The sequence below is a fragment of the Trichoderma evansii genome (genome assembly GCF_050947405.1).
Source record: "Trichoderma evansii strain SZMC 28006 chromosome Unknown GGI43scaffold_14, whole genome shotgun sequence".
NCBI classification, from domain to species: Eukaryota; Fungi; Ascomycota; class Sordariomycetes; order Hypocreales; family Hypocreaceae; genus Trichoderma; species Trichoderma evansii.
Window position 1 is genome coordinate 527,768 of NW_028145192.1, and position 26,406 is coordinate 554,173.

General features: G+C 50.4%; 7 protein-coding genes across 7 annotated transcripts; 5 read left to right on the forward strand and 2 right to left on the reverse strand.

The window, feature by feature from the left end:
- Window positions 1–2,952: 2,952 nt before the first annotated feature.
- Window positions 2,953–4,438, forward strand: GGI43DRAFT_89648 (uncharacterized protein). The gene is made up of 2 exons (XM_083210483.1): window positions 2,953–3,391; window positions 3,500–4,438. Exons 1-2 carry the CDS (start codon window positions 3,377–3,379, stop codon window positions 4,232–4,234), a joined length of 750 nt encoding a protein of 249 aa, XP_083059220.1. The 5' UTR covers window positions 2,953–3,376; the 3' UTR covers window positions 4,235–4,438.
- A 1,209-nt stretch (window positions 4,439–5,647) lies between these two features.
- On the forward strand, window positions 5,648–8,439 carry GGI43DRAFT_89597 (AFG1-like ATPase-domain-containing protein). Its single transcript, XM_083210482.1, has 3 exons — window positions 5,648–6,596; window positions 6,667–7,120; window positions 7,207–8,439. Exons 1-3 carry the CDS (start codon window positions 6,302–6,304, stop codon window positions 8,069–8,071), a joined length of 1,614 nt encoding a protein of 537 aa, XP_083059221.1. The 5' UTR covers window positions 5,648–6,301; the 3' UTR covers window positions 8,072–8,439.
- A 3,009-nt stretch (window positions 8,440–11,448) lies between these two features.
- Window positions 11,449–14,240, forward strand: GGI43DRAFT_89659 (uncharacterized protein). The gene is made up of 3 exons (XM_083210484.1): window positions 11,449–11,955; window positions 12,029–13,434; window positions 13,515–14,240. Exons 1-3 carry the CDS (start codon window positions 11,757–11,759, stop codon window positions 14,016–14,018), a joined length of 2,109 nt encoding a protein of 702 aa, XP_083059222.1. The 5' UTR covers window positions 11,449–11,756; the 3' UTR covers window positions 14,019–14,240.
- Window positions 14,241–15,491: 1,251 nt separating this feature from the next.
- Window positions 15,492–16,943, forward strand: GGI43DRAFT_89675 (CVNH domain-containing protein). Its single transcript, XM_083210486.1, has 3 exons — window positions 15,492–16,167; window positions 16,237–16,367; window positions 16,430–16,943. Exons 1-3 carry the CDS (start codon window positions 15,764–15,766, stop codon window positions 16,516–16,518), a joined length of 624 nt encoding a protein of 207 aa, XP_083059223.1. The 5' UTR covers window positions 15,492–15,763; the 3' UTR covers window positions 16,519–16,943.
- A 1-nt stretch (window position 16,944) lies between these two features.
- GGI43DRAFT_89691 (transcription factor IIIC subunit delta N-term domain-containing protein) lies at window positions 16,945–20,189 on the reverse strand. The gene is made up of 6 exons (XM_083210487.1): window positions 19,993–20,189; window positions 18,926–19,711; window positions 18,602–18,859; window positions 18,368–18,545; window positions 17,622–18,311; window positions 16,945–17,547 (listed from the first exon to the last, which is right to left on the reverse strand). The coding sequence occupies exons 1-6, from the start codon at window positions 20,005–20,007 to the stop codon at window positions 17,357–17,359; spliced, it is 2,118 nt and encodes a 705-aa protein (XP_083059224.1). The 5' UTR covers window positions 20,008–20,189; the 3' UTR covers window positions 16,945–17,356.
- Window position 20,190: 1 nt separating this feature from the next.
- GGI43DRAFT_89670 (peptidase C13 family-domain-containing protein) lies at window positions 20,191–22,121 on the reverse strand. Its single transcript, XM_083210485.1, has 2 exons — window positions 21,278–22,121; window positions 20,191–21,198 (listed from the first exon to the last, which is right to left on the reverse strand). The coding sequence occupies exons 1-2, from the start codon at window positions 21,808–21,810 to the stop codon at window positions 20,565–20,567; spliced, it is 1,167 nt and encodes a 388-aa protein (XP_083059225.1). The 5' UTR covers window positions 21,811–22,121; the 3' UTR covers window positions 20,191–20,564.
- Window positions 22,122–24,006: 1,885 nt separating this feature from the next.
- On the forward strand, window positions 24,007–26,081 carry GGI43DRAFT_385154 (uncharacterized protein; the record flags this gene model as incomplete). The annotated part of the gene is made up of 2 exons (XM_083203609.1): window positions 24,007–24,041; window positions 24,116–26,081. 2 exons carry the CDS (start codon window positions 24,007–24,009, stop codon window positions 26,079–26,081), a joined length of 2,001 nt encoding a protein of 666 aa, XP_083059226.1.
- Between the last annotated feature and the right edge of the window lie 325 nt (window positions 26,082–26,406).

The following is a 26,406-nucleotide window of genomic DNA, read 5'->3' on the forward strand; positions in this document are numbered from 1 at the left end:
CGTTGTCGTACGTTAGATACCGCCGTATGACGCTGCTCTGACCCATAGATGCCGTATGTAGCTCGCCAACGAAATTGGCATTCGGCAAGACTCACCGGATAACATCTGCATCATCAATTGAGAGGGAGGACAAAAATCCGCAGCCGCGTTTCACGACGAGATACCCTTGTGAAGCTAGCGCGCAGGTCAAGAGGCGCTCGGAACCATACCCATGGCATGCAATGTGATGGGAGATTGAGCTCAAGGTTGGGTCAGCGTTCCATCGTGGGGAGACGGCCGGGGTGAGCCGAGATGAAGAGTCAATTTACTTGGCACTTGTGAGTATATTATCTTGGCCAGAGAGAGCAAAACAAAAGAAATGAAGGGACAGGAGGGGAGAGGAGTGAGGAGCTGAGCTGAGCTGAGCAAACAGAAAACGTAGAATGTGTGAGGTTGAGTGTGAGAGAGTGAGAGGAAAAGCAGAGAGAAGGACGAGCAAAAAAAACCTTTTTTTCCATCTGCCTTTCTTCCAAGAAACTCGTAACGGTTGGTTACTGTGATGAGCGATAGCCGGAGGAATGTGAGACGTAGGGCGAAAACAGTTTCAACTAACTGGGCCAACACAACACACACTTTTGTTCAGCACAATCTTGCGCTACGGCGGATGCAAGCCTGAGGGTGGTGAAAGGGCTGAAAGGCGCATCCCGTATCGACTATCGCAAGCCTCGTGACCCGGCCTGGACTGCTTGCAACGAGTTCCAGGCACGTCGAGGCGCTTGGGCAGCGGTTGTGGGAGATGGGGAAGGTTCAATAGGTGAAAACCTAGTCCCCCGGGGGAGATACACGGCCGGCGGTAGGCGTGCAGGTACCGAGTACACAGACCATGGAGCAGTCCGTGCGTCGTGCCAGGTGCTTCGACTGAGGCAACGTGGAGTTGAGGGGCCTCCAGCCAGAGCTAACCGCGCCTTGTCCCCACCGGCGCTGCGACGTTAGCAGTAGCTGCGAACAGTGGCAGCGGATTAGTATGCCGTACCGGGTACCTGCCAACAGGCTTCGGGCTGGGTCTCATTGCGCTGTAGCATCGAGCCTGCCCTACCTGTGGTTTAATATTCGCAGCCGGGGGGTGCTCCTTCCTCGGAAACAGGCAAATCTAACTACTGATGAGTGGCGCTCTTTGGCTCCCCCTCTAATCTGCCAGGTTTCTCGCTGCTCTCTTTTCTCTCATACAACAAATGCCAGTTCATTTTACTATACCCTGGACCATGCCGCCAAAACCACATGGCAAAACCGCCAAAACGACCGGGGGGACCAGAGTGAATTTTAGGAACCTGCACTGTCTGTCGGAACGCGCCCCGGCTCGAGCAGGTACTTGGTAGGTATGAGGCCAGGTGCGGGTGCAGGCACGGATACTGATGCAGCGCAAACTTCTCGGTGTCGGGGCGCGGAACTTGCCAATCGAAGACGCCTCGGAGGGCTCCGTGGAGGTGGCCTAGACGTGCATGCAAGCGCGCGGGCACCAGCGAACGACAAAAGCCAAAATCCTCCCCTCTGACGGCACGGCCTCTCCCTCACGAAAGAGAAAAAAAAGATGGCGTCGCTAGGGCTAAGCAGCCTCTTGCCCCGCCATAACGGCGCTGGCGCACCACTTGTCAGTCCCAGCGTCCCGGTAGTGTGGCTCCAGCGGAAAAGGCAAGGGATTTTGTCTCATGATCGACCTTCGCTGCGCTGCGGCGCACGCTCCGTCATGCTGTCACACTCGAGCAAAGCGTCCAAGATGTCCGCGTATGTACGGAGCTCGTGCTGCCTGTCCTGTACTGTGCGCGTTAGAGGCGGCCCTGTCAATCTGTCCGAACGAACCGCAGCAAGAGCTTCCGTCCGCCCCCCAGCGCGCGCGTTCTTCTCCGCAGAACAAGTACACTCTTGGATGCTGATATTACGCCGTATTTCGCATGTCCACGCATGCCTATTGCGAGCAGGGGATGCTGGTAATGGCCACAGCAGCTTTGCCGGGCACATGGAACTTGGCAAGAATGCCAATCTACTTTAGAGCTTCTTACTGGCGGCTTTGCACGCACACACATGCGCATGTATAAAGACGCATTTTCACATATTAAATCCCGGGCCTTTAGAGACCCGCCCAAAGCGCCCACTATCGGGCACTGGGCTCGACGAGCCCCGGGTGACGTGCGAGCGCCTAGGCGACGTTGTTTTCTCTTTCTGGTGCTCATTTATTATTGTGCCTGTAGCCCTATCGTGGCTGATAACTAATCTCCTTTGCCATCTACGCGTGGCACGAAAGGCGTGGCTGCATAACTCGATGAACTGGCGGCGATATAACTACTCGCCGAGGTGGCTTGCACGTCCAAGGCTTGGGCGGCATCGTCGACCCGTGAGTGGCGCATCTCGCCCCAGCTCCCAAACCCATCCATGGATAACGAATAAACGTGGGCGGGCTAACTTAGTACGAAATCTTTGTGGAGGCAGGACCTCATTGCTTGCTTGCTATCTGGGGCCGTCTGGCGCCCACACATGCTGCTCTCTTCCTTAGCCTTAGCGCGCTTCCCTTGGTGTCCAACATGGCATCCATACGTTATTAGACCTAAGCCTAGGGTAGGGAAGAGAGCAGTTCTTGTATTGCAGACTTGCCAAGTACATCTACCGATCTCCCGCCTAATATAAGCTGCCTGGGTCCCTAAATTACCTTCTCATCCCTATATTGAGCCAGGGACTCTCGTGTGCGTGTGCGCCTGGGTCATGTCGTGTTTTCTTCTCTCATCCCCGCTTATTGCTGGATAGCTCTTCTTTTTCACCTTCAAGAGAAGGCGAGGAAAGAAACCCAGAGAGAGTTGGTGAGAGAGAAGAAAGAGATAAGCGAATGCTCTCTGCTCGCCTCTCCTCCCCGGCCGCCAACTCTTCTCAGCTCCCGCGCGTCGTTGGAGGATACGAATATCCTTGATCCATTTCCTTTGGACGACTTAGAAGAAGGGACCCGTTTCTTGCGTCTCTTTCTTTTGTCGCCGTCTAGGGCCGCGACTCTCTAGTGGATCTTGCTGACCTCTTTCTAATACCTTTTCTCTTATCACCTTTCCCTCCTCTTCTGGCCCGTCCTCTATTAACTTTGTATATTACCCAATACCCCCCCATACGGTCATGACTGTTGTGGCTGCGTTTGGTATATGGAAATCACCGTCTTGTTTGGCGAGACAGCTTCTTCAGACCATCCAACATCTATTCCTTTGCTATATGCCACTGAAAAAAAAGCCCGCTGTCAGCACTGCATATCACTTGCGCCAGCTACCGCGCTCCTTCTCCCCTTGCGCCCTGCACCTTCAACAACTTTCTTCCGGAGTCGAGCGATAGGTCGCTATTTATGCGGCCAAATCACATCGGGCCCTAAATGTCAACTCCTGCAGTAAGTGGTTCGCCCCGTGTATCATCTTTACCCCATTCCCCTCCCCCAATCTACATTAGTTAGAAACCAGTGGCCGACTTACGCCTTCTCCTCTTTTCTCTCCGGCAGCAAAAAGCCAACCTCGCTCGCATCCGAGACAACCAGAGAAGGTCTCGTGCTCGGAGGAGGGAGTACATCGCCGAGCTTGAGCAACGACTCAGAAACTTTGAGCTTGAAGGGGTTTCTGCGAGTTCCGAGGTCCAACTTGCAGCCAGGCGTGTGGCCGAAGAGAATAGACAGCTCCGAGAGCTTCTTCACAAGCACGGCTTCCAAGACGAATACATTGCCCAGTTTCTTTTGCAGCAGAGTGGATCGACAGATCCCAGCTCAGGACACCGGTTCAGCGCCGGTGATCATGTTCAGCAGCTTCAAAACGTCATTACTCCTCGAAGGCCCGTATCATTGGACTCTGGAGTTCCCTTTTCATTACCTAGCCAGGTAACCAGGGAAATGCCAACAACGAGTCTATCAGCAGCCAGCGCAGCTCCCTGGGATCCTCAGCAGGTAGCAATGTCGCCGTTTGGACACCAGGTGGTACCGCCTGCACCGCATCCTTACGCCTCGCAGGCATTTACAGAAGGGTCTACGGCATCTCTGAGGCAGCCTTCCTTCCAACCTCTGAATGCTCCAAGTTCGCTGCTAGACGACGTCTCTCAACACGGCGGAACAACTCCAGCGGGCGGAGAAAATACCGCAGCAATGAGTTACCTTTCCATAAATCCTTATCATAACCCTACAGGTCGCGACTTTCCACCTCAGCCTCCTCCTCCTCCACCACCCCCTCCGGGATCCGGTTATTATTGACGAGGTGAATCAAATATGAACTACGCACGAACGATCCACCAATGACTTGACGGTCAAATTTACGAGACGATTCAATAGTTCTCCGACGATCGCAGAAACCTTTGTATATTCGACCGGCGGAGAGATTTTCTATTGGAATGGACACTCACATGAGACACCCTGTAATGAGGTTACACCGTTTGCCGGATGTGTCGGGCGGGCAGCTTATAACTCCCCCGGTCACAATACGCGCCATATCGCGTAATCGCAGGAGACAATCCCAGGCCATAACCTGGAATTTTAAGCGCCTAATGCGAGGTACATGGCCTCCACGATATGGGAAGCAACATTACGGGGTCGATGCTTTAGTATTAACGGCACATATAACTGCTTTCTGGGCGAAAAATTACGATCTCTAAATCAAAATCTCAACGCAGAATGACAGCCCGGGTCGATTCGTGGATCCCAGCAAAACGCTGCACGCCTTTTACGGTCTTCTCTGGCATCAAGGCTAATGGATAAATACTTGGCTCACGATACCACAGCCGGCTTGATAATGTAATGGGACCATATCGTTTCCGGTACTTTTTCCCCATTTTAGAGGGGCATTCTGAAGGGATTGAATCGTAATGTCGAGTCGGAAGCAAAGTCGTACTAGTTGTTTGGCATCGGTAGCGGCTGAGTAGAATGGATGATGAATGGAGAGAGATACTTTATTGAAGTTTTACTCGTTTATTTTGTAAGCTAGACGGATAAGTTCTGTATCTGCGCGATGTGTACCTCTGGATAGGGCACGAGAGTTGATATACCCAGGACGATTGAGTTGGCATGAGAGAAGATAGATGGAATCTGCTCTATTACATTGAGCTTGGGTGCCCGGACGAACTATTCGCAAACCCACGACTTGTAGAATAGTCTCTTTGCTTGACCCTCCAACAAAGAACCATCACCCATTTGCCCTTGTTGGCGGCTTGTCCTCCTCGCGTTGAGCTACCGTTTGACAGCTTAGCGTGCCCGTATTGATGACAGTGGAAATAGATTAGCTGACTAAAACGGTAAATGAAGATTAGTAACTTTGATGATTACATGGTGGAGAAGATGGGAATGGAGCTATCTTTACCTGGGTAGGTAAGAGTATGCTGACATTAACCCTATTGGCTGGTATTTCTGCTCTATTTAGAGTTTATATGAAGTAGAATGTGCTCTGTACTATTGGACGATATACGCTGGGGAAGATGGGGGAAGATGGGGGCCAGAAACCATATCTCCCTTGTGTGGCTTCTGGAGATAGTGATGTTGACAATTTGCGGTAGTCGCGTCACGTATTTGAACTTATCACTACATATTTACCTCTTCCAAAAAAACAAATATATTACATAATATTCCTTTGATGAGGGTTGACTGGAGAATTATATTACCAAGTCTTTAAACGTCTTTCAATAATTCATCGTGTTGAAAACTAGCTAGCCGAATTCCAGAAGATGTAGAAATGCTTTAGGGTACACATTGCTGTTGTTGAAAGGTAATTGTCTCCCACTTATACAAGCAGCAAATCCTAGCTAGGGCCCAATAATTTAACCGCGGGGACCAGCCTGTGGCGCGTGAGAAGAGAGTAAGAAGAAGAAGATAAAGAAAATGGCGTTTTCAACTCAAAAGAGAGGCGCAAGGTTAAACTCGAACTCAACAGCAACAATTGCTCTACTTAGCAGCTGGCCGGTAATATAAATGCAAAGCGATCCTTTTCTCAAGATGCTTCTTACACGAGCAACGTCACCACGCACCGGAGCCAGCGCCTAAACTGCGGCTAATTACCCATTACGTCTGTTGTCGAAAATCAGCCCATTAAACCTACCGGCCGCTCTCCGAAGGTGCTCGGTAGTTCGGAATTGACCCGCATGGCCGTCATGCCGTCTGAGCCGCACCGCCACTAAAACTCACTACATCATCAACATTCTTTGGACCCTGAGCTTATATACTAATATTAGTCTCGAAGCGCGGACGGGCCTTTTTCTCTCACTCTCTTCCTCTTTTCAAGGATCACTCTGTGATAAAAATAGCGCTCTCGAGCAGCGCCGCGAATCGAACAACATGCGAGGCGGTGCCGTGGCCAGCAGGCCGTTGAGCCGATTAAGATCCTCGGCTTCTTGTGCCAGAAGTCGGCAATTTTCCAGGTCGTTTCGGGTGCAGTCGGCTCAGCGGGTGGCTGTGCGAGCAGGTTTGAATGGTGGATTGAGAGCGACACAGACGATATGGCGACCGTTCCCATCGGCGACGAGGGCTTTGGCGACCGTTTCGGACCGTGCGATAGGCGTTTTGGGTCCGTTGGAGGAGTATGACAGACGGGTGGATGCTGGCATTTTGCGCAACGACGAACATCAAAGAGGTGAGTGAGCTATTCTATGATGCGAAGGAAATATCTGGTGACCATGGTTGACTGACTGCTGCATGTATAGGCATCATCGAGAGCTTGCAGCATCTTCACAATGAGCTCCGCAACTACCACGCGCCGCCTGTCGTCCATCCAAGCTTCGATCTTCTAAAACCAGCGAAGAAGTCTGTCTTCTCATCACTCTTTGGCAATGGAGGCGCTGCAAAGGCTACGATTAAAGACATCCCGGAGAATCTACCCCGAGGACTATACCTGTTTGGCGATGTGGGCAGCGGCAAGACAATGCTCATGGACCTATTCTACGACACTCTACCCCCCTCGGTGAAGACCAAGACGAGAATACACTTTCACAACTTCATGCAGGATGTTCACAAGAGACTACATAAACTGAAGATTCAGCATGGAAGCGATGTTGACGCCGTGCCGTTCGTTGCGGCGGATATCGCAGAGCAGGGCAATGTCCTTTGTTTTGATGAGTTCCAGTGTACTGACGTGGCAGACGCCATGATTCTGCGGAGGTAGGTCCTTCTTGTCTGAGTAATACTATTTACTTTCAGCCACAGTCGTATAGAGTTGTCACATAAAAGGCTAACTGAGTAATAAGGTTGTTAGAGTGTCTCATGTCTCATGGCGTGGTCCTGGTAACGACATCGAACCGTCACCCAGACGACCTATACAAGAACGGAATCCAGCGAGAGTCATTTATCCCAGCAATCAAGCTGCTCAAGAACCGTCTCCACGTCATCAACCTCGACTCACCAACGGACTATCGTAAAATCCCTCGACCACCCTCGGGTGTCTATCACACCGCATTAGATCAGCACGCCGAGTCTCACGCCGAGAAATGGTTCCGCTTCTTGGGTGACTCCGAGAACTTTGCACCACGATCCGAGACACAGAAAGTCTGGGGACGAGACATTTTTGTCCCGCGCGTCAGCGGACGGTGCGCATGGTTCACATTCGATGAGCTCATCAAGAAGCCCAAGTCGGCGGCCGATTACCTTGAGCTAGTGCGCAAGTACGACGCCTTTATTGTGACGGAGGTTCCTGGCATGACGATTCGCGAGCGAGATCTCGCCCGTCGTTTCATTACTTTTATCGATGCCGTTTATGAGGGCAACGCCAAGCTCGTCCTCACGACGGAGAAGCCTCTCGGAGAACTGTTTGTCTCGCGTGATGAGGTTGCTGAGACGCTGATCCAAGCCAACCCGTCTGCTGCCGCACCCACCAAAGACGCCACGCAGAATGTGATGGAGAACCTTGGAGAGAGTGTCCAGAAGCTCAAAGATTCCCCACTCTTTGCTGGTGAGGAAGAGGCCTTTGCATTTGCCAGAGCGCTGAGTCGACTGAGCCACATGGAGAGCAAAGAGTGGGTTGAGAAAGGCCTTGGACTGGAGAACAAGGGCGGCAAGGAAGATAAAGATAGCTGGACGAAGACGAGGAGTCGACAGATGGAGGACTCAATGTGATTTTTTAAGGGAGCCAGGAAGGAGAAGAAAAAAAAGAAAAGGTTTACGGATATGAGAGATGGTACTTGTATTATTGGTTCGCTCTTTGCTGCTCTGTTTCTGCAATACCCAGAGCGTTTTCTTTTGTCTAGATGTCGTTTTTTGACTAGATGAACGGGATGAGAGAACATGATTGTTCAGGGCGTGTTTTTTTATACATGGATGTACATTATACGCACCAAGATATCTATAGATAGAGTAGAAAGAGAGGGAGAGAAAGGAATATGAGAATTTATGATGATTTACAGCCTGTGTATATTACAACTTGCTGTGATGATGACTTTAGCCGTCTACAAATATGGTAATTAACCCCCCTTTTAGGCTTTATTTAGCACTCCTTTACCTTTACATGCAAGAACTAGGAAAACTCCGGTGAGAAGCAATAGTTTGCGGCGCGGATAAATAGTCCAAGGCTGGGCATGAGGCCGGCTTCTCCCCCTTTATTATGACATTTTAGACGGCTTCACACCATCTCTCTCTTTATAAGGATTTTACTGGGCTTTACTGGAACGGATTATTATTACTTCAAGTGGATGTGCTGTCCGTGAGCGAGAGGAGGCTGCCACACTACGATTGAGTAGCAAGTAGAGGTCCTACTACAACAAGTACACTTCAGCAAAGGCAAAGTGGTCATGGGCAGAGGAGCAGCTGATTCCCTTGCTCTGAGACAGAGCTAGAGAATCCAAAATTTCCCTTCCTATTGGGGGCTTTGATCCTTAATTGGAGAGGGAGGGAGCCTGGCACAGGAGCTGTCTTTCCTCACGGAATTGAAACAAGAGGCTTTCGTAGCTGATAGGAACCCTGCTAGTACCTTGTGGTCGTACAAACAAGCTGGCGTGAGCTTTCGGACCCGCCATCTCCGGGGTTTAAGCATGGTGAAGACTGAGGATTCTTAGGATTGCACGGTCCATCTATGCTCGTCCGATCTGCCCCGCTGGATAAGAGAATGCAGAAACAAAACCCATGAGAAACGAGATTGGTGGGAGGGACGACGGATACTGAACGCTTGTAAATGCTATGCAAAATGGAGAATATCCCCGGCGAGCCTTTTTTTTTTCTTTCTTTATCGGTAACCAGTCGCACTAGATTTCTAGCCGCTGCAGAAAAGGAAATGCCCACTTCGGGCATCGTGTGGAATCCAGCCCAATGTTCTATGAACTTCTCTTCTCGTCGCGGAGATTTCCTCTTTTCGAATGGCCGGCCCGGGAGGAGCCTTTTTGACTATTTTATTTTTAAAAATTGGCTCTCATTGCTACTCTGCGTGTTCACCAGGGTTGGTAGGGCCCTGCGCAATGACGCTGAGAATGGTGAAATATCACCAATTTGCATTGCCAAGACCCAAGGGGGCTGTTTCATGACCCCTGGCTAGCCTTATGCCGGGCTGCGATGGGTAGCGCGTCTATATACGAAGTGGTAATGGTAGCGATTGAAGCCACCGACTCGAAGACGGGATTACCATTGGCGAGTTCTTTTGGTGCAAATGGGTCGCTGTAGGGATAACTTGGAAATAAAACAAAAAGGTTTTAAGAGGTCTCGGAGAAGTAGCTAAGCTGAGCTAAGCTGCGTGCAGGTTTGGGGGCCGCATTTATTTGTCTTGAGGGGCTCGTCAGATGCCGGATAAACGCGACGACGGAGATTTCCAGAAGTCGGATTGGTGTGCCATCATCGGGTTAGTGCTCGTGCTCGTGCTCGTGTGTATGACTAATGCGTGCAGCATGTAACCTCAGAGTCACTAGCTGTCAGGCGGATCCGAGGAGTTGATGGGAGCTCTGTGATACCGCACGATGTGAATACAGAGACACGTGTGCGCCTCAAAGATATCGACGTGCCCATTGTTTGATGCTGACTGTGCTGTATCCCAGCCAACTGGTATACGCTATTGGTCGTATGTGAATATCACAAGCGCTGACGACGCTGTCGATTCCGCGATGCCTCGATGCTGATCCGATGGTCCCGTCGTGGATATTGAAGGGGAAATTAGCCAGGGACGAAAAGGGCCAAAAGGGCCATCGTATCGATAGTAGCTAGTAGCAGTGCAGTAGCACGATTTTTGAGTTGTTAGCGCGCCTTGTCCTAAAAAAAAGAGCCACCTTACTGTTAGCAGTAATGGCCGTCTAGCTTGCTGCTCTTGTTTTGATTTTGCTCGCAGCGTCTCTGCTAGACAAGGATGCCAAGGTGACGAAGCTAAAAAAGAGCTCGCAGCAGCGCCTCGCACGGGCCAATGACCGCATCCTCTTCTGGCGTCGCTGGAGACGGTTCCTGGATTAGCGCCTCCCTCCCGCCAGGCCCAGCAGCCAATGGCAGCGCCCGTGTCCCTGACGCCGTGGGCACTGGCGCCCCTCTTCCTGGCTGCGGATCCTGGGAGGAGCACCAGCAGCTGCTTTTCTGCTTTTTAGACCATGGGACTGGGGCCGGGCGCTGGTGGCTTGTTTGGTCGACAGCGGCGCTGATCCTCATATTACCTGATGCACTTTTGGGTGCACTTTGGTGTTGTCTCGTCACTTGAGGGAGGCGATTGGGCTGCACAAGCGCCAGTTGCGCGCTGCTTGGGCGTCGGTGCCCAGCCGGTGGTAGCTCTAGCTCTAGCAGCCAGTAGTGGTCTTGGCTAGCAGAATGGCTGAGAGTGGCGATGCAGCCTTTGGGAATAGCATCTTCATCGCTCTCTGCTCATGTCTCCCGAACAGGCGTTCGACTCAATGCTAATTGATGACGGGCGCTCCACCGCCTAATTGCTGTGCCTCAAGCTAGCACAGGTAGCTGCAGCTCGACTGTACCGCCAGAGTGCGTGCTGTTGGCCAGAAAAGACACCTCTGCGAGCCTAGCCCTCCCTGTCTTGCAGTTGCAGGCACCTGCAGGTACCGCTAGCTCGTAGCCCCAGCTCCTCACCTCATCCATCCGCCAGGCACTTTGACTAGGGCCGCGTTCCCCGGGTATCCTCTCTCGCTCGCTTCTTTTCGCCTCTTCCCTTCTCTTTTCCTCACCACCGCCGTCCATCGTGCGCTGCCTCACCTGAACAAACGACAACATCATCGCTTCTCAGGGCGATCGTTGGAGTCGGGACATCTGCGCCAGTCCAACCGCTGCGCTTCGGTCCGTCCATTCATTCATTCGTTGATTTGCTCGCTCGCTTTGCGCACTCATTCATTCTTTTGAACAAGAGTCACCGCCGACCCCCGACAATCCCTTCTGATATTGCGCGCATTGTTCGAGTGCATTATTCGCTCCCTCACGTGTTTTTTACGCACTTTGCTGTTTGCATCACCATTTATCTGGAACATTTTTAAAGTGCCACAGCCTGGTATTGTCTAGTCTGTCTTGACAGCTCTCGAATCCAGCTCCGCGGTCTTCTTTTGTGTGTCCCAGCACAAGGAAAGGAAAAAGTTTGAGACATCTGTCGCTCCCCGCCGTCGACGGAAACGCTCCTAGACTCAATAGTCACCTCATTCTTTATCCCTCCACTACTATAATCTCCATTCCAGTCAGAGACTACCCCAGCCTCTTTGACTGTGGAACTCAACTGCCAATATATTCCAACCGAGGCGACACATCACAGCTTTCGTGCTCTGTAACGTCAAGTTTTTCTTTTCTCTCACCTCGATACTTCGGAATCCACTTCGGCTGTGTGTGCTTTCACACTTTCGACAAGATGCCTATCTCACATCGGCACCTCCACCAACACCGTCGTCGAGATATTATCGACGACATTGACGACATTGTCCATGGAAAAAACCCTTTTGACGATAGTGATGATGATGATGATGACAATAAGGATACCAAGGGCAATGGAGGCAGCGACAAGAGCTCGGGCAAGAGCTCAGATAGCTCAGATAGCTCAGATAACAAAGGTATTTGCTGCGTCGGCCTGGATGGCAAAAGGGTCATCTATAGCTATGCCTTCACATACTAATTCTCTTCTAGATCAAGCCACTGTAGTTCAAGTTGTCTACAAGACCATGTCAGCAACCTTTTCCGGCCCCATTGGTGGCTACGTGACTGTGCATCAAGGCCAACCTCCTCCGACAGTGGCTCCAAAGCCCACCCCGAAGCCTGATGCGCAATCATCGTCAAAGGAGACGCCGACACCGGCAAAGGAGACGCCCAAGGAGACGCCAAAGAGCACTCCCAGTCAGCAGCAGCAGACACACCAAGCACAAAAGACGAGCTCCGCTGAACCGACTGTCATTCAATCTCCTCAGCAAACTCAATCCCAGTCCGACACGGCCCTTGCCAAGGCTACCGGCTCACCAACGCAGCTGGCCGTTGACGGTAACCGAGCTCACTCGGGCGCTGCCACTCCCACCCTTGACGCGGCATCAGCATCGTCGACCCCTAGCAGTGTCAGTGCGGCCAGCTCTGGCACGAGCGCTGGAGCCAAGGCTGGAATCGCTATTGGAGTGCTTGGTGGCGTCTTCGTCATTGGACTGCTCGTCTTCTTCCTCGTCAGCCGCCGCAGAAAGCAAGCTCAGGCCGAGCAGCTTATGGATGACAACGAAAAGGTTCAACCAGCCCCTCCACCACCGGTCCAGCCGCGGGCCATAACACCAGTTATTGCAGTGTCGCCACCGGTATCACCACCAATGTCTCCAGCCATGTCCCCGGAACCTATTGACGACATGCCTGTCCGCACAAACCCTAATGCGCCGCGCATTAGCCTCAGGCCCGTGACGCAATTCCTGCCCAACTGGAATCTCGAGAAGCAAGCTGCTGCTGCCGCCGCCGCCGCCGCCGGTGCCGCTGGTGCTGTTGGTGTTGCCGTTACTGGCGATGGCGCAGATCGTCCCAACACCAGCCAGAGCGATCACCCTGCTAACCCATTTGGTCAACAAGCCGAGCGTGTTCCCTCTCCTATCCACGAAGATGCAAGCGGTAACGGTCCTTATACGCCTTATACGCCCTCTGTGATGTCTGTGAGCGACATTGAGTCAATCTCTGATGCACCGCATGCTGAAGAGGCTGTTGCCGCTACTGCCGTTGCCGCTTCTGCCATTGCTGCCGGTGCTGCCGGTGCTGTTGCCGGAGCCTCAACGCTGGCTCGCAAGCAATCGATGCGAAACCGCAACAACAATGTTGATCTGACTGTCAATACGCTTGCCGCCGTCCCCCCAAGCCCTGCCGGCACCGAATTTAGCGTATCATCACCCCCTGCTGGTTCTACTCCTACTGGCCAGCAATCCCAGAGCGCTGCTGCTATCGCTGCCGCAGGCGGTCCTGCCAACTCTACCGTTCACCGAGTGCAACTTGACTTCAAGCCTTCTCTCGATGATGAGGTGGAATTGAAAGCTGGCGATGTGATACGTCTTCTTCACGAGTATGACGATGGATGGGTGAGTACTTGAATCCTAATAATATTTGAAAAGCCAAGATATATTTCAGTGACATATGCTAACCTGTGTGGGAATAATAGGCGCTTGTCATCCGTATGGATCGGTCTCAGCAGGGTGTCGTTCCTCGCACATGCCTGTCTACCCGTCCCGTTAAGCCTCGACCCGCCCAGGGACCCCCAGCAGGCCCTCCAAGGGGAGCCAACTCTCCTACTGGCCAGCGACCAATGACTCCTCAAAGCCAGCGCCCCATGACGCCGCAAGGCAAGTTCCCTCCTAACGGCGCTCCGAGAATGGCTCCTGGCCCTGGATCACGTCCTGCCTCACCCGCCGGCTCGATGAACCGCAATGGCGCAGGTCGACCTCAGTCTCCGATGGGTCGTCCAATGAGCCCCGGACCCAAGCCCCAGGGACCTCCCACCAGCCGACCTCAAAGCCCCAGTGTGATGAGCCAACAACAACAAAGCACCCCGGCTACGTCTAGCCCATTGAACCCAAATTCAAACCCAACATCGCCAACAGGCCCTCCAGCGGAACCAACAGCTAGCCCCATTGAGAGAAAACCTGTTCCTGGCCAAGCCTATTAAATGTAGCTACTGATGCTGAGTCGCGATCTCTTTTCGATAAAGCATATTAGCCTTGCGCGCACAAATTTAAGCCACATCTGGGTACTAGAAAGGGGACTGGGCGTTTTTGAGAGGTATCTATGAACAGGATAAGGCTCTTTGGCGTAAGCTTGAGACCGTATCTAACAATTGAGGACGTGAATTATTGATTTACTCCTCTCTTGGCTTGTTTATTTTTGTCTTTTTCCTTATGGTTACTCCTTCACTTCTTCTTGCCGCCATGTCGAGCATTTTCCTTTTTTTTTTTTTTTTTTATATAAAGCTGATGCCAGCATCTTACATTTAACTTGTGTATATATCATTCACATACGAGAAGGCATTGGCCTCGCTATACCTGATTGTTGTACCTTGACTTTGTGCTGCGACAGGTGATAAAACACTATCTAACCTAGGCTTGAATTGGCATGCATGATGAACTCTGCTCCAAGCAAGATCTGGTGGGACTGAGTCAATGCTTGATTTGTACTTTACTATTTCATTTCTTTTTACCCCCTTTTTACCTTATTATCCCACGGTATGTGATGGAACTGCGACTGAAGGAATGCGAAGCTGGCAACGAAGAAAGCGTTGGACCGCAGCCGCATGTTTCAAGGTTACGACGATAGGAAGTATTTGCATGTCCCGTTAGGAGAATGAGACGTTTATGGAACGATTATGTTAGCCAGGTATATAAATATATATAGTCACGGATATGAAGATCAGATTTAAGATTTACATTCAGGCTTCCCTAGGATTTTGTGCATGATCCTGGTAGTAGTTGTAATTTTCGGCATAGGGCTCTAGATGAATTCGGTATAATCTAAATGATATCAGCTGCCTCTTGAAAGCGGTCATATTATATGCATATATATAGGACTGACTGATCACATCTCGTACATGTGATAACAACAGCATGAGATGTGAAAGCTGCTACCAACAGTGACGACAGCAGTTATGTTGGTATAACAGCTTTTTCAATGGTCTCGTTTCGGAATAAAGGAGGTCCGTAAAGTGTTGGTGCAAAGGAAGGCACAGCCGAACTAACTTGCGTCACGCCTCAGCATTCTTTCCACCGCTATTAGCTTCGCTTCTTCAGATACATTAAAAGCCCGTATTAGCCTATATCATGGCCTTATCGACGACATTTATGAAACAAAAAGACACGACAAAAAAAGCGATTAGAGACTTGAGGCTCTTTGGATGCAGGTGCCCTCTCTTCGTTTTCCTCCTGCCTTTTTTATTGCCTTATTTACCCGATTGATGTTGGCCAGACATCGAATCTTGATTTGATGGAGCTATAGAATCGTGCGTCCAACAATATTATACGTACCTATCTGAAGACCTCATTTAATGTGGGGGGGAAAGGAAAGATAAATGAAACGCAGCAAAGTTGGCTACTATTACCAACGCCAATCTATTATTGTGCCTCATCAGAATAGGAGCCAACAACATATCAATATCACAAAACGTTAAGCAAGGGGTTGGAATAGGCTGATTTGATTGTCATCTGCCTTTCATCCTGTCTGTCGGACAGTTGCCAGTCGGATCGTTTACTTTTGTCTCGGATCGCTGTCCCCCACTTTGGACTTGCTTCTTTTCTTCACCTTTTCTCTCTCTCTCCTTTTTGCTGTTGCCTAACCCCACTGATATAAATACACCAGAAATCTTCTTATCAAGAAGAAATACAACCATTCTGAGAGGATTTCCCCATTAGCCAACAGTTCACAATGCGGTCACAGCTCACCGTCCTTCTCACCACTCTCACCGCATCTGGCCTGGCGGCTCCTTACCGCAGCCCACCCACTATTCCCTTCATCATCTCAGGAGGACATCCGCAAGATAGAGCTATTACGACGAGCACGGTCCTAGAAGTGATCCCAACCTCTGTCGTGCCTCTCCCGGGATTCAACCATCTCGCGCAAAACAAGACGGAAGCCACTGTCAAAAGCCCCGATAGCAATGCCGTCTTTGGTGGCACGTGCGTGCAGGTCACACTCGGAGGCCATGGGAAAATCGGCATGACGACGTTGGAGGGACGATGTGTTGACGATGCGGGCATGTGGTGGGAGACGAGCCTGAATTTGAACTCGTGTATTGGAAATGTTGGGGGTCATTTGGTGTATGAAGAAAAGTAAGTGAACAGTTATCTTAAGAAGCTATATGGAAAAGACTTTACTGATAATCTGGAACGTCATTACAGTGGTGGTTTTGATGCTACTTGCAGACCGTGCACGCTGGATTATATTCACGACTCGGGCAGCGTACTTCTCAAATGCAACTGTCTGGATGAAGCGAGACTTCCAAAGTACACTGCTTTGGAGATGGGACCAGGTGACAAGACTGCCTTTTGTGGATTATTAAAGGCAGGATATTGGCTAACAATGGCGTAACAGTCTCCAATCCATTGGCAGTCAGACCAGTTAACGGGCGACTCATTTGCGGCAACCATGTGGGAATGCAGAGTCCGACTTTTTTTGCTTAGTGACATCTCGATATTACTAAGATAAGATGCAAAATGAGAATGTGAGGATAGGAAACTAGTCATGAGAGAGGCTGATGATAAATTCAACGTACATATAAAAAGTATGGAAGAACAAGGGAAGGGAAAGGGGGTTTGAGAGTGAGCTCATATATCAAGCGATGGCGCATATTGGGAGCATACAGACCGAATCAAACTTCATTTCTTTCATATCAACTTATCTAGAGCTAGACGAAGAGAAGGCGAGGTATATGCCTTTCGTGCCAGATCTGGTGTCCGCATCTCTCATCGATATCTTGGTGCCGAGGCAGTCGGATAGGTCTGCACGACTCGTGCCGCGAGCTTGGATCCCTCAAGCAGCTTCTTTTAGCTAGGTCGTTGTAGATTTTGTTTGATAAAATAAGGAAGTCGAAATCTCAAACGCGAGTAGTAGAGCAGTAGAGCAGTAGAGCAGTAGAGCAGTAGAGCAGTAGAGCAGTAGAGCAGTAGAGCAGTAGAGCAGTAGAGCAGTAGAGCAGTAGAGCAGTAGAAGCAGTAGAAGCAGTAGAGGCAGTAGAAGCAGTAGTTTAAAATTCGCAACTTCAACTACGGCTGGGGTACTGGATAACAAAACTGGGGTGTTGAATAACAATTCCCTAAAATAAGCCTTGGGTTGCTATCTCGCTTTCCTGTGGAAACCTCTGTCCAAACAACCGCATTGAATTTGAGCTGATACCAAATCTCAAGTACGGATAACACGCTCGTTATTCCTAGTCTAATATAGCAATCGTGTTGCTTTCTGATCCATCTAACGTTACCTGCAGCCCGTATAGAACAAGCAGTAATTCTCAACCTACCTGTCTCAGATAACAAATTTACCGCCACAGCCTCCACACACTTCCCCTTGAGAGTCGCCCACCGCGTCAACGCTTCCGAGATACTCTTCCGCCAGCTTCTCCAGCTCAGATACCTTGAGGCAGCGCATCTTACAGACACCACACACGCGGGATATCCCTGGTGCCAAGATGGGAATGCCAGACGTGGCACAAATGGCTATTATGGAACGTTATTAAAGAAAATCATTGGAGAAAGGGGGAGAGAAAGGGATATAAAGGCTATTTTCGTACCAAATGCGTGTCGATTCTCACAAGTTGCTACGTCGTCCTTAACCGATAGCTGAGTGCTGCAGAATACACATGGCAGCCTCAGCACCACGTCTTGGAACAGTTGTCTTAATGGGCTACTTTGTAGTCTGGTAGTAGACGTTTTCTGTCCAGGAGCCACGCCGGGGACATCTTCTCCCATGCCATACATCCATTCCCATACGCGGCCTTCAGTCGTAAGGGGCTTCGAGATTTTTCTGATACGCTGAGGCTTGTCATCTGTATCGGCAGGTACTTGCCAGTCAAAGTGTACGTTTGAGATGCCCCGACGATCAGGATGCTGGGTGTCGTGCTTTGAGGCGAGCAGGGCAGTGCATCCGTCGCCCGGGGATTTGGCCAAGCCCCAGAGGCGGAACCGGTAGGGGTGGACTTGCAAAACGGGCTCGGCTTGCGTTGGAGGTGCTTCCTGCATCGTCCTGTCGTCTCCATTTTCAGAGTCTGACTCAAAGTCTGAGTCGACGCCGTATAGCGCGGCAGATCGAGACACTAGACGAGCGTGTTGATCTCCTATATCTTCCACCCACTGTGGCAGATTTCCTTCAGGTAGGTTTGTCTGATACCAGTCGAGATTTGTAGAGGTGGCAGATAACCTGACCAAGGAGTAGTATGGAATTGGGGGTTTGTTTTCAGGATCCGGGTCATGAACAACGAGTCCTAGCATCGATAATAAGAACAAGGTTATCGTCTACGTAGCAGCCAAATAGACTCACCTGTGATGGGATTTGTCGATGGTTCATCAGCTTCGGGATATGCTGAGGCACACTCCCAGACAGAGTGTGGTGGCGCAGGCTCAGACAAAGGACCGTTGAGTATGACCTGAAACGGCTTAACAGCAAACGGAGTCGATACAATACCACGAGCAGTATGAGAATCTCCTTCAGTCCATATCTGCCATTTTGTCAGCATCAAAAAGCAGTCCATTTATAACCACAATCACCACTTACCGCATCTTCCCACTCAACCAAGGCGTCACTGGAGAGGGGTAGGCAGATGCCAGTGGTATCACTTTTCTCAGATACCACATCGGGAAGATCACCTCTTTCCCAATCGCCATATAGTATGATTCTCCGGAAGCCTACGTGATTCTTCGCAATATATGCAATAGTAGCCGTCTTATATCCATCTTCGATGAGCCAGGGACTCCATTTTATAGAAAAGGCGCTGCCTTGAGGGGTGAAGTCTGGGTCTTGTGGATCTGAAGCCTAGGAAAGAGTGAGCATGAAGTGCAAAGTGAAGCTAAACTGTAGACAGTGAGAGCATGAGCTTACCTCCTTATGAGGGCCTCTTCCGTCAATCCTAACATGTTGCGTCAATGTCCAGATCCATTCTTTCTCAGAACCACGCTTTGAAGTGTCTCGACGCCGGTGATACTGAACACTCATGACGACAATCTGCCCTGAGTCGTTCATATAAGCCAACAAGGCCCTCCCTGGTGCAATCTCCTTGGCCCACGAAAAAGACATGATGCGCTCATCCATGGTCCGATAGCCATCTTTGGACTCGGAATCAGGTATAGGCAGCTTGGCACCCAAACCCCATAGCATCCTCCAATTCTTAAACGTTCGAGTTCTCATGCTCGATGTGGCGGTTGACTGACTGTCTGCCTGCTCTCCAAACGTGATCAAATTGCCGGTAGTTGTCAATGCCATCAATACTGGTCGCGAGTTGCATCCCAGTCCGCTTGGGGACCATTCTACCCGAATGACTTGGCCCAATGCCGCACCAGACCCAGTTACTGCCCCATTGCCAACGCCTCTAAAGCTGCCCTCTTCGCCGGTTTTAGGAGCTGGTAGCCTGACACCGGCCTGAGCACATAGCTGGCCGTTGATCCTGGTACTTGGGTTTATAACGGAAGATGGCTGGAGAGATAATGCAAACTGATATTGAGAGGCATCCCGTTCGTCAGCATCGGCATCGTGACCGCCCAGATAGTCGGGCAAGAAGATGTAAATAGACTCTTGCGTCGCAATAGCCAGCTCAGCATCGCATGACCAGGCAATGGCGTGTGGTGAAGGTGGACGAGAGGTGAGAGATAGCGTCTGAAGGGGACGCGCCTAATTGATTGAATGTCAAGATTAGTAGCTCGAAAGCTGAGTTTATGATCATAGGATGTAGTATGGCAAAATCGATAAGATCACTAGTGAGCCTGTAAAATTTGAGAGGGGAGTTTGAGGAAGTAGCAGAGCCTTTGGTTTATATGCATTATACAAATAATTGACAAATTACAAGAAAATTCTTGAAGAGAAAAGAGAGCAGTCCAAAAAGCCATGTCTGGAGGTGGTGTCTGATATGGATATGAAGTAAAAAAGTTGGTGTAAAGCTGCAGTCAACTCACCCCAAATCGGTCCATGTTATGGAGGGCTAGGCGTGGCCAATTTCATCGAAACGCGTGGAAACTCAATCAGATGCATTGGTGTATTTCGCACCCGCCTGCGAAAATACCTCTTTCCTCGCGAAAAGCTGGGGAGATGAAGAAATTCATGAACAAGGTTTGCTTTGAGGAGTGGAAGAAAGCTACATTGGTAGAATAGTTTGCTGCTGACTAAGACACGATTTTCAGTTTCGTAGCTCGCTGTGCTCAAATTCTCTAGAATATATGCTGCTATATATCTGCATACAGGCCTAATTGAAAAAACTATGGTAATAATTTCTAACGTAATTCGCTTTGATATATTCTAGCGGGCATAAGCAATCCATTTTGCGCACATTAGCAATAGATTAGGAAATGCGCCATACAAATGCCAACTCAACGGTGGTAATTCTGAAAACAACATTATAAGCAGCATAAATTGTGTTCGATTCATAGTACAAAACGTCTCGTTCGTCATTGAGACAAGAAAACTCATAATATAGGCTAAAAATCAAATGCTTGATAACAAAAACGGTAAATCAAAAAGCTACTGCAGCTTATGCTTCCAAAAAGCTACCAACACCCCATAACAATGCACATCCAGCAAGTGCCGTGGCTCCGATGACCTTCTTCGTCCACCAGTCATCTTCAGTAAGAGCCTTGGCGCCCTGAATCTTCCTCGGCGGCGCAGTGGGAACGCTTGCAGGAATGGACGATACATTGTTGTAGGCCGCATCTTCTTCGGCTTCCTTTCTCCGCAGCATGGCAATAGTCTTGCTGAGCTCGACCAATTCTTCTTCCAGAGCCAGATCCTTGGCCCGGTCCACCTCGACGTTTTGGATGTTGCCGAAGAAGTCGGTGATCAAGCGGCTGCGCGCAGCTTCTTCACCACCAGGGAAGAGGTCGTAGTGGACACCGGCAGTTGAGTGGATCTTGTCGAATTCATAGCTATCAAACAGCTCGCCAATGGTCTTCTTGCTGCTCAAATCCTGGACATGGGCTTCGAGGAATTCCAAGTTGTAGTAAGTGTATCGGTCAATGACGGCGACACCAACGTCGTTGTCAGCATGATGCGAGTATGAAGATTCGTCGAGCTCAGATGATCCCGTGGCGATGATGTTGGGAGAGTACAGTCTGCTGTACATGGTGTTTGCTTGGCAGGTATCAATCATGAAGAGGATTTCGTGGTATCTATATTTGAAGAACTGGTTAGGTTCATCCCGCCAGCTTCAAGAGCAATACGGATAAACATGAAAGGACAAATACGCACCTCTTTTTCTCCCACATCTGCTCAAAGGCATCAGCAAGATCAAACGCGCCAATCTCTTCCGCATCTTGAAACTTGAGAAACTCGTTTCCACCATGTCCAGTCATGTACACAAAGATGTTGCTTCGGTCGTCGGTCAAGAGTCGCTTGCTTCGGGGGGTCTCGTCGCCGACACGATCAGTCAAGAGTCGGATGAAGTTCTCAACAGTGACCTCGTAGCCACGATAATCAACCTCAATGTTGTCGCCATATAGGTCCACGGCACGGTCTGAGTTGCTGTAGACGGTGCCAGGGAACGCATTTCGTGGATTGCAGGCCATGTCGTCGGGCAGCATGAGAATGATTTGGGAGTCGGGGATACCCAGGCGCTTGACGGTTCGGTACATGGACAGGACATTGGCGAGATGGCGATAGTTGAACCAGAATCGCGATGTGCAGACCAGGACGGCCCAGTTGCTCGTGTGCTCAGCAACAGCGGTTGTCGCAAGAAGCACTGAGGCCACGATGGCCCGGAGAGGGAGGTTGGAGAGCTTCATTGCCGCCTAGTAACAACGAAGAAAGAATAGAAGAGCGAAGCTGGAGATGGTCTGATAGTTGTTAGCTCGATATCAGTGTTGGCGACAGCTGTGGCCCGATGCCATAGCAATGCCGCTGCAAGTCGCGATGGTGGATAGTTGAGATTGTTTGGCTAATGAGCTCTCCCAGTATGTGGTGAAGTCTTGCTGGCTTACAAATTTAGACCCCTTTTGCGTTTCAGGTACTACTGAAAACAGGTAGATACCGCCACACTCGTATCGAGTACATGCTAAAACATCCCAAATGCCACCTTGGCTCTAGTACCTCTCTAGCAGCTCTTAGTACCCTATAAAGAGTCTCCAAATACCTAGTAGCTGTCGCGGGGCGTGTGGGGAGCAGAAAGAGGGGTGCATCTTGGACAAAGGAAGTACCCGTAGCTAGTGGCCGCTAAACGCATGTGACAGACGCAGTGAAGATGCGAATCTGGAGAAAATCGGGGGATTGGGAGAGCGATTACTGGGGTATGAGATGCTCTAGTTCCCTGGCGGTTTGTTAATAGAGAGAATTCAGGCTGAATATTCTTCTAAAAGGTGCTGCGTATGAAGCTGCTGGGCATAATGGCCTCTACAGCATAACAAAGTAATCAAGCGTCTGACACCTTGTAGAGGAGGCGACATATTGTAGCATCAAGCAGTGCCAAGCAGGTAGGCTCACTGTGGCTTTTGGGGGCGACTTGTGCGGAGAATGGAGTAAGACTTGGAGTAATACAGAAAAATCCAAAGTATCTACAATACATTACGTCTGTAGCAGCGGTGAGCGAAAGGTTTAGAGAAAAGGCCGTCTCGTCCGCGCATCATAACGCCGAGTCTCGTCCTTCTTCGAGCAAGGGTGAAGGTTGATACTACAGTGCTAGTAGCAAAATAGAAAGAGGAGAGGTTGGAGAGGAGGCAGCCACAATGATTGCGTATCCGATGTGTTTCTCCCCGCGCGACAGCTTGACAGCGTTGATCGTTTAGATTTTGGTGTAGCCAGGATGCACGTAGTCACAAGCGTCAGTCGAGAGAGAAGAGGGCATGGGCGGATGACAGAAAACCAACAGCCGCAAGATCAATAAGTGCGTACAAGTTGATAATAATATGCACACCTACTACGCTTCTTGGCTCTAGAAATTGCATGTGCATAATCTTGGCGTGTGTGTTTAAACTCTCGCATTCCCTGTTTTTTTATCACCCCGTCTGTGTTGCACTGCATGCCACCAACCAGGGTCTTATGCGCCCCACGTGCCTTATGACGAAACAGCCTTACTTACAAAAAAGACCAAGGAAGAAAAAAAAAAAAAAAAAAAAAAAAAAGTTCGCGCAGTTGAAAGAGAGAAACCAGAACAAAAAAAATCTTCTCCACGTCACATGGAAGTAGGAGATACCCAAAGCGGTAGTTTTTCAATTAGACCCGACAGGCGTTAAGATTAAAAATTCATTTTAGCATGGAATAAGCGACTACGTAATCGCTTCGTCTTTTTCAACCGGTATACAGCTTCTGCGATGTTGAATCAATTAATTGAAATTGCCCACCCAAGCAACTTTCACGTGTTGAAAGTAGAGTAGAGCGCTATCTCCAGCGGGACTGTCAGTGGCTATAGTGGGCACATGAGCCACTACCGCACCCAGTGGCCACCGCCGCCATAACCAACAGACTCAGCTCTCCTTCAGCTCTCAGCCATCAGTCTCACCTCCATTCCTATCGAACCACCCGTCTGTCGATTTGGATTCTCAGGGGCAAACAGCGTTTTTTTCGCATTCGCATACGGCTTCGCGTCCTTCAGCCCAGCAGCCCCTCATCCCTCATCCCTCAACCCTCCCCCGACCAGCTGATCAAACCCCGCTACATTCCCTGTTCTCCAAGCTGGGGTGCTATTCACCCCCTCATGCGGAGAACGCTCTGGTCCTTGCGACTCTGTGAACGGCAGGGAGACACGTCAGAGCCTGCTTGACAGGTCGACCGTCTGCTATATAAAGTCTCCTGAAACCACCATCGATTGCTATTTTGCTATCCTCAGGCCACTACCACTTCTCATCTTGTGCTTTCAGTCTCGTTCTAGGGTCTCATAGCTGCATCAGGATATATTGGTTCGCCGGCAGTCATCTTGATAATACTAGCAACTCAACACACAAAGAAAAATATTACCAGCCACACCTGTCAGATCTCACAGCCCAACCATGGGCCGGCTACCGTCGCACATTTTTATCGTAAGGTATGGAAGAGATGAAATGCACATATTTTGCCATTCAGTTGGCCAATCGTCACTAACCTGCGCGGGCATCTCAGACATGGCAACCGACTCGATGCCGCCGACAAGCAATGGCACCTCACGTCGCCAACCCCTTACGATACTCCCCTGACCTACGGCGGCTTTCTGCAGGCCAGACAGGTGGGCAACCATATTGGGAGCATTCTAGAGCAAGCCAAAGTCGACGCCGAGGTGACAAAGAACGGCGCTGGGCTTAGCGGGAAGCGCAGACGGTTCAGAGTCGTCATCCACAGTTCGCCGTTCTTGCGATGCATCCAGACGTCGATAGGAATCACCTCAGGTCTTGCGCAGACGGCGCCTGATTCCATATACCAGCCGTCTGATGTCATTGTTCCGCGAAAGGCGCCAATCGGCCAGCAGAGTCCGCACAAGTCCGCCTTGCTACGACTGGATACGTTCCTGGGAGAGTGGCTCACGCCAGAGTACTTTGAGATGATCACACCACCTCCTGGAGCGTCTCTGATGATGGCCAGCGCAAAGGCAGAGCTTCTACGACGTGAAGATTACAGCATGTACACAACCGCTCCAGTCTCTAGTAACAGTCGCCCGGCGTCGAAAGGCGCTCTTTGGAGCTCGCCTGTCGCTACTCCACAGCCGCCTGCTTCACCTACGTTGGAAAGAGGCGGCATCTTTACCTCGTCAGCCATGGCCGCGGCGCTGTCCTCTGCATCGCAGGAGCAGAAGAAAGGCTATGCCCCCCCTCGACCACTGCATGCTATTTCGAGCAATGGAAAGATTCCAGATGGATTCGTCGCTCATGCCAGAGACTCGTGCGCTGTGATTGACTACCAGTGGGACTCAATAAGAGCCCCGCTTGATTTTGGCGATGGTGGAAAGCTGGGTGAAGAGTGGGCGTCGATGCACCACCGCTTTCGCGCAGGGTTGAAGAAGATGGTCAACTGGTATGCGACGACGGACTATCCCGACGAGATGCTCTGCGCATCTATGAACAATGATAACGACCATAATTGTAACGATAGCGGTTATGGCGAAGATGAAGATGAGGAAGTCGAGACGGTTGTCATCATCGTGTCTCACGGTGCTGGCTGCAATGCTCTGATTGGGGCCGTGACGCACCAGCCTGTTCTTATGGATATCGGCATCGCTTCCATCACAGTAGCTGCTAGAAAGGCGGATGCTGATTATCCAAAAGCTCTGGCCACTGCAGCGAATCGCCAGAGCGGCACTGGGACTCCGCTGGCTGCTGTCGATGATCTGTACGATATACGCCTCTCGGCAAGCACAGAACACCTGCGTTCCGGTTCTGGAGCATCCATTAACGGACAGCCAGCGTCACCCAGAAATGGCTGGAGCGCTTCAGGTCGCCGTGGTCGCGCATCAATATTAGCCAGCCCGACCACTACGGAGGGACCTGTCCAGAGTCCTTTTACCGATCTCCTCTATGGCAACCGAAGTACTTCTGCAAACGCTTCAGTCGGCCCTTCCTCGCGACGAGACTCGGGCACCAGCCGACAATCCCCTAAAGTTGCACCACCTGCGGGTATGACATTGAATATTTCCGACAGCAAAGAAAGCAACGGGCAGACCACAGGGCAGACCACAGGACGAGGAAGTATGTCATCTTCTTCTGGCCTATGGACACCCGCACGCTCTGCACTGCGTTTCATAGACGATGTTGATGAGGAAGCAGTAGATGATTATGATAGCATGCTCCCCGATTTTGATAACAAGCGATTCAACCCCATATCAAACGAAAACGTCAAACCAGCGAAGGAAACAAAGTCAAAACCATTTCCATTCCTTGACCGGGCAGCTGAGCGCCCAACTTCTCCCAAGGGGGGCATCTTCTCCACCCCTATCAAAATCAACACGGAATTGGCCTCCAAGGCTTTTGGAAGCCCGGTGGAAGAGATGCCGCTGTCGCAACTTGGAGCTCTGTGGAATTTAGCTGTGCCTGAACCAGACGTATCTAGGGACTGGAGTCACTCGAAGAGGAGGTGGACTGTTAACGAGAGAGTTTGATGATGAGAGAATTGCTCTTATTTAAATGATTTTGGCATAAGGATTTTTGATATGAGCGCATCGGTTCTTGATTTGGGATATTTGGGGCGCAAACGAAGAGAGGGAAGCTCACAGGGAAGCTGGAAATCAAGAGAGAAACATGTACAGCAGCTCAACAGCGAGCAATCAAAGGGAAACAGGGCGGCAGATCCTGAAAAGTTGGACCCCTTGGATCGCAGTTTATATCTAACGTCTTAGCGAGTGTTTTTATTTGCTCTTTTCTTTTTAAATATAGTCGACGGAAAGCGTGTGTCTTGGAGGATATGGAGTATACTTGGAGCGGTAC